This window comes from Humulus lupulus, chromosome 8 (genome assembly GCF_963169125.1).
Source record: "Humulus lupulus chromosome 8, drHumLupu1.1, whole genome shotgun sequence".
NCBI lineage: Eukaryota > Viridiplantae > Streptophyta > Magnoliopsida > Rosales > Cannabaceae > Humulus > Humulus lupulus.
Window position 1 is genome coordinate 156,125,537 of NC_084800.1, and position 12,584 is coordinate 156,138,120.

The following is a 12,584-nucleotide window of genomic DNA, read 5'->3' on the forward strand; positions in this document are numbered from 1 at the left end:
ACATCTTGGTTCCTAAAGGTTTCAGGCTCTTCTTCTGAGCTAGACTCATCTACAGACTGCCTAAAGTCAGGGGCGAATGCACCCTGATGTAAGAAAGGCCATTTCCTACGATTAGTCCCATATTCCTAAAAAATGGATGACCTAAAGTGGAGGGTATTGTCAACCACAATGGTGCATCTAGGGTAGTTATGGTCATAACGTATCACCAGATGATCCACACACAAGAGGAGTGTTGTGTTTAGGTTCGGGTCAGTAGGATGTCGACTAACGAGAGGATGGGGGTTGAAGCAAATTAGCCTAAAACTGGCAGAAGCCCGATCTAGTTCGCCATATAGGCTACCTTGGCCGAAAGTGCCGGCTACTGCCCCGGACGCAGCTTGCTCTGGATCAGGACCCTGATAATCTTTAATAGCTCTCCTCTTACGCACTAGCGATGCCACATCTTCTTCCTCCTTGGTGTCTTCAATGGCAAGCAATAATTCTTGAGGATAAGGAAGCTCGAGAAGAATGGGAGGTGGACCTCGGGTCATGATAGCTAGCGTCTGGCCTTTGAGTATCAGGTTGCAGGCCACCATGGTAGCATCATTTAATACCTGTCAGATGTATTTCTCCTTTAAAGGAAGACTGGACATCGTCTTCTATTGACCCCCAAGGATCTCAGACCGCTCTGTCCTCTTGAATATAGCAACACTAGAAACGAACACAGTTAGAAGGATTAAACAAGAAAAATGAAAATGATAAGAGAGGTCACATACAGAATTCAGAAAGTTAAGAGACTTATGAGGGCAGTTGATGTATCGGTGACCACAATTCTTGAACCCATTTGACATAAATAACTGGTCTTTATAGCCATTCGGGTGGGTGGGGAGGTCAATAACAGATGTCGAATTGGGGAAGCGAGTGAGGTAGTAAAAGCCGTCACCTCGCCTTTTCTGATCAGGAATGTCCTTGAGGCAGAAGAAGTACATAATATCAACCGCGATGGGGACCACCCACTTGTGCCACAAAAATAGATATTTTAACCCTGCAAAAAGTCAATACGAGTTCAGGGGGAGCTGGAACGGAGCCAGTCCAACGTAGTTCAAAACTCCACGAAGTACTGGTCTAATGGGAGGAAGGCACCTGCCTTTAGATACTCATCACTCCAAGCCCCAAAGTCATCTTGAATAGGGGTGCAACTCCACTCTCCTTCCAACAGAGGTCGGGCGAGGAGGCCATCAATTCCCATCTTGATCCCATGGTTCAGTAGTATTTTGCTCACTTTCTCTACGACATTATTCGGGACACGATGTGCTCGACCTTGAAAAAAGCGTTAGGGTCGACAATGTTCTCCCTCTCCATCACTAGGTCGAAGTAAGGAATTGGAGATTCGGACGCGATCTACTTGTTTTTATTATTTTTCGAAGTACGGGAGCTCGAGATGTTTTTCTTTGGTGGAACCATGATCTAGCTCGCCTGATGACAAAGCGGCCTAACTACAGTGATAAAGGTACAGTGACCTGAAGGTTTGAGTGATTTACTTTTTGTGATTCAAAATTTACACGAGCTAAGATATGTCCTATCATCAATGCGTAGTCCTAGGCCACGTGCTATGAATTCGGGAAATTCCCTGATACTTTGGGAATTGTGTGTCAGACTCGTCAGACCCATTAATTTTCTTTTGAAAGCAGTTTAATGCAAAACTGCTTAAGGAATCAAGACCCTTAAGCAACCAAGGGCACAACCTAAAAACCTCTCAACTTCTACATCCAAAAAGGTATCCTAATCGATTTATTAGTGACATTTTCCTCGCAAAACCCAAAAAATTTGCCCAGTTTTAGAATACCTTATTTCTAAACAAGTCTAGTATCTTTCTTTTAGCCTAAACTGAACCCTATTTGAACTTAGACATGGCCAAAACATGAAACGATAATGGAAAAAATGTTTTTCGAAGTAAAAACTCATTGGAAAATAATTAAGCGAAAGATTCAAGTCAATTGAGAAAATAGTTATAGTTTATATGTTTCTTCGATGAGAATGTTGATGCATCCATAGGCAGGAGCTTGAGAGCTTCTAAGAAACTGAAGGGTGATGAATGTTTTTCGAAAATATTTGAGAGAAAATGGCGATTTTTGTTTCTGAAAGGAAATTTTTTTTAATGCAAAGGTCGTAAGGTTCAGGTTTGATCTCCCTATTTATACGTAAACTTTGGGAATTAATTCAAGCCACCTGATTGGGTCAGCTCGAGATCCAAAGGCCAAGATTAAATGACCCGTGCGGCAGCAAAAAGTTGACAGGATAGTTGTCACAGTCTTCGAAACCTGAATAAACGCCAATTATAGACTGCCACGTGTTCCACACTCGAGTAGTAGGTAGACATGATTTTACATGATAGAAGCCTAAAAGCCCCTATTGTGCGTGTTAGAAAGTGATAACGTCAAGCACGAGCAGTAGCTTAGAGGGGGAAATGTTGTACCCTAAAAATTTGCACGATTTTAATTACTCAGCTAGGGGTGCAGTTGGCAGATGAATAGATGGAAAAAGCAGACGAGTAGAACATCTAGCTAATGATGATGTGAGCAGCTCGAGTTAGGACTCGGCAGCATGACATTCAGGTAATTGGCAGATCGCCTCTTAGGATGACGGTCTAGTTCGAGACATGTAGTGGCCGGAACCCCTTTAGGACACTCAGAATATGTTCATCTTGTGGAAACCCAGTCATGCCGCATACTAAAGGATTCCGTGAGATTCAGAGGCACTTTATATGCTCATTAATGTCCAGCCTGTATTGCACATTTATTTTCTGAGATATCAAGAGTATATTCTGTTAGGCAATCATATCCCTATTTAAATGGGAATTATATTTATTAAATGTTTACCATATTTATGCACACAGTTACCCAAATCTGTCCAGGAAATTCCACTATAAATATCTGGGATAATGGACAGGAAAGGGGACTGCCTTTTTGTAATATTGAAACTCTGCAAAAATTGTCAGAGAGTAATAATATTGTCTCATGGACTAGGTGGATTTTAACCATTGAACCACGTAAAATTGTGTCTATAAGAAAGAGTTCATATAAGTTCATTACGGTTTGCAAATAAGCACTAATACTCTTATTAGATTTCTAAATCTACTGTTGGCGAAAAACGATGTCAACTGAAGCCCTGCTCACTGGATTGAGATTAGCAAGGGATATGAGGGCCATATTATTGAAGAATACCAGGCATATTGATTAAAAATGGTTGCTTACCTAAAAAACACTAAGCTTTTACTTGCGCAACCTGATAAATATTCTATAAGGCAGGTTCCATTCGACCAGACTTCAAATGTCGATGCCTTAGCTAAATTATCTAGTACAAAGGATGCTAACACGCTAAATATCATTCTCGTAGAGTAATTAACTAAATCAAGCATCCATGAAAAGGAATCTATTATTGTCATTAACGTTGTTAAATCATGGATGAATCTAATTACTAAATATCTCGAACAAGGTATCTTCCTACTAGATAAAATAAAGTCAAGCTACTCGATATACTATTGTATATGGCGTATTGTATCAATGATGATTCTTATTACCCCTATTACAATGTGTGACAAATGAATAATCAAAGGCACTCTTACAAGAGGTTCATGAGAGGTTTTGTGGCAATCAGGCTAGGTTGTTGAGCCTTTCTAAATAAATTTTGTGACAATGATATTTTTGGCTGACTATGAACGAAGATTCTATAGAGAATGTAAAAAAATGAGATTAGTGCAAAAGAATTTGAAAGACACCTCGAGCAGCGTCAAATGAACTTAAACAAATGCAAAGCCCTTTGACCTTCCGAGTATGGGAAATAAATCTGATTAGGCAATTACCAACTAGACGAGGAGAAGTAAATTTTGCGGTAGTTGCAGTGGATTACTTTACCAAATGGACTAAAGCATAATTACTTGCAAAAATTAGCTCGAAGAAGGTTCTTGATTTTGTAGTGAAAAATATCATTTGTTGATATGGACTACAAAATAAAATAGTATCTGACAATGGTACCCAATTCAACAATGATCTATTCATTGATTTTTGTGCTCAACATGGTGTTACAAAGAGTTTCTCCTTTGTCGTACCCATAAGTTAATGGATAAGTCGAAGTTGTAAACAATATCCTCAAAGACACTTTAAAGAAGAGGAGAGTGGCCAAATGAGTTGGTTGAAGTTCTATGGACATATTAGATAACAACTCGAACAACGACAAGTCATGCTCTATTTTCCTTAGGATATTGGGTATGAAGCCATGATACCTGTCGAACTTAGTCCCCTATTGAATAGAAGTCTTAATACGACTGGGATCAAAACCATCAATTGCTAGCTGAATCCATAGATCTAGTCGAAGGAATAAGAGGGCAAGCTAATCTAAGAGTGGCAGCATATCGCCAAAAATTTGCTCGCTATTATAATTCACGAGTTAAGAACAAAATAATTCATAGTGGGAGATTTGGTATTGATATGAGTCTTCCTAAATACACACGATCAGGTTGTAAAGGTTCTAGGATCAAATTGGGAAGGACCATATGAAGTCAAAGAGATACTGCAACTTGTAATGTACAAACTAGCTGGAATCAATGGGAAATTGATTCCATGATACTGGAATGGCGAGCAGCTTCAAAAATATTACCAGTGAACAATGCTTTTAGAGGGGTGGATTGAATAAGTTAGAAAGAAATAGGTTGGTTGAGCTTTGATTGGTATCTTATAAATTGTAAAAATCATCTATTATTTAATGATGGTTGCTTGTACTAATTTATTTTTGCAAGACACGATCGTCCATTTTTTATGAGTTAATTAAAGGGATTGTATGAAGCACAATCAATTTCTTGCCATATTATTGTGTTTTTTTCACAAGTATTTGTTCATTAGATGTGTTTTATTATGTTATATATATGAATCTATTTTTTTTTTTATACAAGCAGTTATGTTTGAACATGCCTGGTTAATTGGCACGTGATCAAAGACCTTAAGCTTCTCGATCACTTGGGGGAATATGAGGTAATAAAGAAAGAAAAGCATATTATTATGTATGTACAAACACATGAGAAAAATAAGAGGTAAAGCATGCCAAAAATACTTATTTTCATAAAAAAGAAACTTAGAAAGTGTTTTGCTTCACTAACTCGAAAACACGAGCACTATATTGTCTAAGGTAGTTAAAAACATACCTAAGCAGAATATTGTCTTTGCACCATGGACAACAGTACATGAGTGCTCAAAATTAATTACTTAGACTTAATAAAAAGAAAAAACAACTCTACTTGGCAGAAGAAATATATGGACTGGTAGCATGATTGACAGAGGAGGGTTGATCGACGTCTTTACTCGATCACAAGCATCTTCATCCTGGAGTGTGGTTTCCTCACCAGGAGTCGAGGTCTCAAGGATGTGTTATTCAAGGCACTTGGCCAACTCAGCACTCCTCAATTGGTTAGGCAGGTACGAGCAGTTGGCCTCCTGGTTATGCTTCCTAAATAAGTAGAAGCAGTTAGATAGAGACTCAACATACTTTTGCTTTGTATCAAAAACATATTTGGTTGCCTTCTTCTCCAATTGAATAATGATAGCATAAAGATCTAAGATGTTTGACATATCTGCAAAAACAAAGAGTTAGTAAAACACGAAAATACATCGAGCAGTAAGAACGTGCTATGAATTAAAATACCTGAACTATTTTTTCCTTCTATGTTATTCTCTCTATCTATCCTACACTCAGAATCTAAATAAATATTAATTTCCCAAGATATCTCTTCTTGAGAATTACCGGTCGACAAATTAAAATTTTCACTTTGATCGAACAAATTAAGCGAAAGAGGAGGAAGATCAAATTGTGGAGTTAAAGACTTGGAGCATAAAGAGGGATTTTTTGGTCGATATATTGGTAATACTATTGATCAAATCAATGAAAATACTATTTTCATTCTCTGATAAGGATATCTTGAGAGCTTCACCATCCTCTACCACAACTTGTTTTCCCTTGCAGTGAATGGGTCGATCATCAGCTGCTCAAAGTGTAGACTCAACTGTTGTAGTTTCAATAATTAAAACTCTTCTATTTCATCGACAAACTTCCCTCATAATGAAATGTAGTTCTTTACATTCAATTTGATTACTGGAAACCTAGTCACTAGTGTCCTCGACGACATGATCACCTTTTATGATAATAAAGTGGTGGGGGTTAAATTAGCCAAGTTTTCAAAGATTAGCTGGAATGACCAAGGTCTTACAACTTTTTTATATGTCAAAGAGTTTGGACAAAATGACCGATCTTCGACGAATATCATCATTAGGAGTTAGTTGAACCCAAGGACCTATCGACCAAGGTATTATTACAAATTCACACAAAGTGGAAAGATTTTGATTATAAGAGAAAAAGATTTATTACTTACATGCTGGAAAGCCATATACGTGGTTAGCAAATCCATTATTAGAAAGTACTTCTTTTGTTATTCAACGACATTGGACTTATGGGATGTGCCATGTAGGTACTTTTTCCTATCTTAATGGTAAAGGTGGAAAAAACTAGTTCCACACTATCTCATAATTGATTTTAAATCAAACAGATAATTTATTTCGATCTAACTGGGAGTAGGCCATTCCAATTACTTGTATAATATACATAAGGTGGATATCTTTTTGTATCCATTAGGGGTTATTTGGAAAGGTACGATCTCGAAATAATCACACACGACTTTAAAATATGAGTGAAGGGGAAGAATTTCATTCGCTTTACAATTGTAAGTCAACCGAGCTTTGAAAAATCCATTTGAACAATTTGCTCTTTTGTTAGATTTCATAAGCTGCAAGTGAACTTCCTAAAGATTGTATTTGTAAGGATGCAAGTCCAGGACTCTCTGAAAAAAGGAAGAATTTTGTACTACTTGACATCTAATCGATTGTTCACTCGTCGATTTATCGATCATAGAATGAAGGTGAAATTGGATTGGTGCATGTTTGTGACTAGCTCTAGTAGAAGAGGCAGTTGATTCTTGGTTTCTTAGAGGAGCTGGTCGTGCAGGGTTTGGAATAGGAATATAACGAGACTCGTAACATCGAGTAAGGGGTTGGCAATGATTTTTTTTGGCTCCGGTGGACTTTTGAGCAACTATTTTTCCTCTCACCATGGTAGGAGGAAATTTGGCAGTTGTAACTGAGAGTATGGGTGCAATGTTTTGTCAGTAAGAACCTTTATGGGATGAGCTTGGAAGTATGGGTGAAGTGTTCTGGATGACAGGAGCAGGTGGTAAGTGACTTTTTCAATTAGAGGACACATGCTCTCGGCTTCGACTAGCCTTTTACTAACATAGTAGACTATATGCTAAAACTTGTTTTCTTCTCTGACCAAGACTGCACTAACAACATGTTGAGTTACTACTAGGTATATGCACAGTTCTTCACCCTCCAGAGGTTTTGAATGAATCGAGGGTTGTGCCAGTTGCTTCTTTAGAGCTTGGAAAGCTTGTTCGCACTCCTCGCTCCATTCAAATTTCTTTGTATCTCTAAGGATATTGAAAAATGAATACATTTGTCAGTAGATTTGGACATGAATCTGCTTAGTGCTGCTATGCGTCCTATTAGGCTCTGCATGTCCTTGATCCTGGTTGGTGAGGGTGTTTCCAGCAATGCCTTAATCTTATCGAGGTTTGCTATAATCCCCCTGGAGTTCACTATGAATCCCAAAAAATTTCTCGACCACACACCAAAGGAGCATTTTAAGGGGTTCAATTTCATTCTATATTGCCTCAAGATGTTGAAGCATTCCTCCAAGTCCTCAATGTGCCCCCCAACCTTTTTGGATTTCACCAACATATCATCCACGTAAATCTCCATGTTATTTCTTATCTGGTCTTTGCACATACGATTTACCAGTCATTGATACGTGACTCCAACATTTTTTAGGCCGAATGGCATAACTTTATAACAATACAACTCCACATCTGTGCAGAAGCTGGTGTGCTCCTGGTCAGGCAGATGCGTACTTATTTGGTTGTACCCCGAATAGGCATCCATAAAGGTTAAGATCTCATGGCCGACTGTAGCGTCCACTAGCTGGTCAATTATCGGAAGTGGGAAACAGTCCTTGGGGCATGCCTTATTCAAATTGGTGAAATCTATGCACACCCTCCACTTGTGATTAGGCTTCGGTATTAACATAGGATTGGACACCCATACTGGATAGAAAGCTTCCCTAATGAAGTAATTATTTCGAAGATTCTCCACTTCTCCCTTCAATGCCCATGCCCTCGTTTGATCCAATAACCTTCTTTTCTGTTGTACGGGCTTGAAGTGTTTGGTATCAAAATTGAGGGTGTGGCTTATAATGGTTGGGCAGATCCCCACCTTATCATCATGAGACCAGGCGAATACATCTTGGTTGTTCCACAGGAACTGGATCAAGGCGGATCTTATGTTCCTAGACAACTCTTTTCCTACCTTGATAACCCTGGTCGGGTGTTTTGGGTCATGCGGGACCTCTTCTAATACCTACCCTTGTATCAATATCCCCAAAACAAGGGTCTATGTCTTCCGCCCCCCCCCCCCCCACACACACACACACTAGGCCCTCAGGCTGTGCGGTGTAGGCTGCCTTCCTTGCCTTTTATACTGATTAATTATAACATTCTTTGGCCACCAGTTGGTTCCCTTTCAGACATCCTATACCTGCCGGGGATGGAAATTTTGCAAGTAGATGGAATAATGAAGTGACTGCTTGGAAATCATACATGGCTGGTCGGTCTATCATGGCGTTGTACGGAGAAGGGATGTCTATTACCACGAGCAAAGTCATTACAATGTTACTGTTAGATGCCATCCCCACCATCAACAACAACCTTATGCTTCTTGCTAGGGCCATACCATTCCCTGTAAATCCATACAGTAGCTACTCGCATGGTTCAAGATCTTTGATGCTTAAATTCATCCTCTCCATGGTACTCTCAAACAGGATGTTGGCAGATGACCCATGGTCAATCATCGTTCGGGCCACGATCATATTAGCAATCTGTACTTCTACTACCAACGGGTCGTTATCCAGATGATGTACGTGACTTGTGTGTTCCTCACTGAACGTGATGGGCTCACACTCGTAGCGAGGTTGTTTGGGAGTACGCTCCTGGACAGCCAATACATCTTCATCCTGCTTGTGCCTAAGGAAACGAGGGTATCTTTCTAGAGATTTTCCAGAGTTGCCGACCAAATGTGGCCTGCCACAGATCATATCTAGCCGACCAGCAACTGGTGGTGGTAGGAGAGGTTGATTGTTCTGATACTGCTGAGACTTTTGCTGATGAGGCTGTTGATGATGCTGGTCGGCAGTCGGCCGTATATTCCTCTTCAGATGAGCATTGTTTTTTCGAATGAGGAATTCTATCTCCTCCTTCAGGTGGTTACATTCAATGATTTGATGACCATAGTCATTGTGAAATCGACAGAATTTGGTCATATCCCATCTGTTAACATCCTTCCTCATTGGTGGAGGTCTTCTGTATGGTACAACAACCTGTGTGGCATTAAAAATGTCTGCCCGGGTCTCCAACAAGATGGAGTAAGTACTAAATTTAGGGACATATTCCTGTGGCATGGGCTTCTCGGTGGTCTTAGGCTCCTTATTGTCATTATGTTTACCGCTAGTTCCAACCCCATTACTGCGTTTGCCATTCTTAGCCACATTCTTTCCTCCCTCTGCAGGTTTGGTTTATTCCCAACATCTGTTTTCCCGTGCTAAGTAGCCGTCTAAATTGAATTATCCACCTTCTGCTTGGCCTCCTCGAGCTTAATGAATTCCTCTGCTCGATTAAGGAACTCATAGGTGGTACGTGCAGACTTCCTCTTTAAACTGCTCCAGAACAGACTCTTTACCTTAACTCACGAATTGATGGCTATTAATTTACCGTCATCACTAAGGGATTTCACTTTGGTGGCTTCCCGCATAAAATGTTGAATGTAGTCCTTCAAAGGTTCATTATCTCTTTGTTTTATGTCCACCAGGTCATTCGGCTCGGCGGGAAGATGCATTGCTAAGGAGAATTGGGAATAGAATGTGCGTACAAATCCATCCAATGATGTAATCGACCCTGGCTGTAGCTTGAAGAACCATTGCTGGGAGATTTCTGACAGAGTGGCTAGGAAGATCCTGCACCTGGCATTATCCCAAACTCCATACAAATCAGTCTGTAGTTCTAAGTTGTGAACATGAGACACTGTGTAACGACCCAAAAACACTAATATGGCTTAAGGGCCTTGATTAGTGTGCCGGGAGGGCATAAGCGGCTTATGTGTGAATTTATTAATTTAATGCATGATTATATGATAAGCATGCTTGTATGGATATATGATTATAAATGTGATTATATGCTTTATTTGCGAGAACCACATTATTATGTGGGTAAATCTGCAGCATGCGACTTGAGGCGATCCTAGGGAGCTAGTTAGCAGGAAAGTCACAACAGGGCTTAATACTTGACTTTGGGCAAGTCAATGGGTAATTTAAGTACTGGAAGGTTATAGAGATTAGTGGGTTATGGAAATAAATAATTGGAAATATATTTGAGGTTAGGAAGCTTAGGCGGGAATACTGAGGAATTCTACCATTTTGCCCTCGGGGACGTTTCTGGCACCCCGAGCCTTGGGATTAACTTAATCACCTAGGGATAGACTAAGTAAAATCTCATAACATAGTGGAACACAAGGAACTGACCCTCCCTCTTTCTCCCTTTCTCTCTCGAAGAAAAACCACAGAAAACTTAAGGAATTCAGCTGGGAATTCAGTGGTTTGGGCTGGAATCTTGAAGGATTAGTCCAGTGTTCAGCTAAGGAGTTCAATCAAGAATTGAGGTAAGATATAAGCTTTGTGCATGGTGATTAATTCTGTGTTTTGGCTGGGTTTTAAAGTGTTTATGGTTTTGAAATTTAAGGACTGAATTGAAGCTAGAAAGCTTGGGTTTTAGCTCAGGAATCGTTAAGGGAGTTGGTTCTGTAGTGGAGGTAAGCTTGGATCTATGATTTAATGGTTGAATTCTGGTGTTTCATAGCTAGTTTCTATGTTCTTGAGCTTCTGGGTTTTATAAATTAAAATGGGATTTTAATGAGTTTCTATGCTAGGTTTTATGCTGGATTATGTTGATAGAATCATGTTAGAAGTTTTGTGATAAAAGGATTTTGGAATTAGGATGGTTTGGGGTGGTTTTGAGAAAGGTTGGAATGTAAAAATGGTGGATTTTCTGGGCATGAGGGGCTGGGCTGAGGCTTTGTTCTTGAGTGACGCTGCCCTGCGAAGCAAAGAAGAGCCAAGGAGGCTCTGCAGTAAGGAAGCGCCGCGGCGCCACAGGGCAGGGCCGCGGTGCGTGTCTGTGGTCAGAGAGGCCTAGCCTCTGTTTTAGGGGGAGGGCCGTGGCGCAAGTCTTTAGGGCAACAACCCTTAAGGGAATTTTTGGTTATTTGAAGGTTTTCAATGTGGGAACCTAACCTAAGGTTCTCGGGATCGACTCCACCACTGAGCTTGGTGGAATTCGATGTCTCGGACGCTAGAACTTCACCCATAAACCTTTATTCAAATATTAATGGAATCCCTTATCTTGGTTGTGACTAGGTAAAAGCTAGGGCTCGGGAGACAGATCGTGCTCAAGGGGTGTTTCTCGTAATCGAACCATTTGGAAATTAATGGTAAGAAAACTGCACCCGGTTGTGGATTCATAATGGGGCTAGGGGTTCCCTGTTTTGCATGCTCTGTAAAGGATGGTGTTATGCCATGTAAATGGTAGACAAACGACCTAAGATTTTCTATGAATACATTAGCACACAGGGCGCGGCTCGGCCACTGGTAGCTGAGGACAGCTTATTATGCACTGAGCTCGGTTTAAGCGGACCGGAGTCAGTGGGGAAACAGAGGGTGCGACCTAAGGGTGTCGACCCTAATTATTGTGTAATCTGGTTATTGTGGTTGACTGTTGAATATGATATGCTGATTGGCTAATTGTTAGGTTATGAATTCATGCTTATGTCAGTATGTTATATGTTTATTAGGGATTGCTAAATGTTTAAACATGCTTAAAGGGGTTTATAATTATTATCAGTACTCGTGTTGTGATATTACGTTTTCTTGCTAGCCCTTGGCTCACGAGTGCTTTGTGGTGTAGGTAAAGGCAAGGGCAAGCTTGATCAGCCTTGATTTAGAGAGCTCTGGGAGCAGAATGTACATGAACAGCTGCTCAACCGCCACGGTTGAGGGAAGACAGGGACAGGAGAACCATAAACATCTGTTTTGCCTTTAGAATGGCTAGTGTTTATCTCTACACTGGAAATTTTGTAAACAAACTCTTAAGTGCTATCTCTTTTGGGATCCCATGTCTTAAATGTTTAATTATATGGAAAGTTTCTCTTCAGACCAAAACCTTTTAACCCTAGCACATTAATGACTTTAGCAAACACGTTTTTAACTAAATGACCTGATTAGCAAGTCCTGCACCTTTAAAAATACACAGTGTAACGGTCTTGGCTATCCAGGGCGTTACACACTGGGTCCTCCAGTCCAGTGTACTTCTTCCATGTCGATATTTAGAATTTGACAGGTATGGGCAG

The 12,584-nt window shown here is 40.2% G+C and overlaps 1 protein-coding gene across 1 annotated transcript; it reads right to left on the reverse strand.

The window, feature by feature from the left end:
• Window positions 1–8,889: 8,889 nt before the first annotated feature.
• Window positions 8,890–10,022, reverse strand: LOC133796185 (uncharacterized). Its single transcript, XM_062233664.1, has 2 exons — window positions 9,899–10,022; window positions 8,890–9,689 (listed from the first exon to the last, which is right to left on the reverse strand). The coding sequence occupies exons 1-2, from the start codon at window positions 10,020–10,022 to the stop codon at window positions 8,890–8,892; spliced, it is 924 nt and encodes a 307-aa protein (XP_062089648.1).
• Window positions 10,023–12,584: the final 2,562 nt, after the last annotated feature.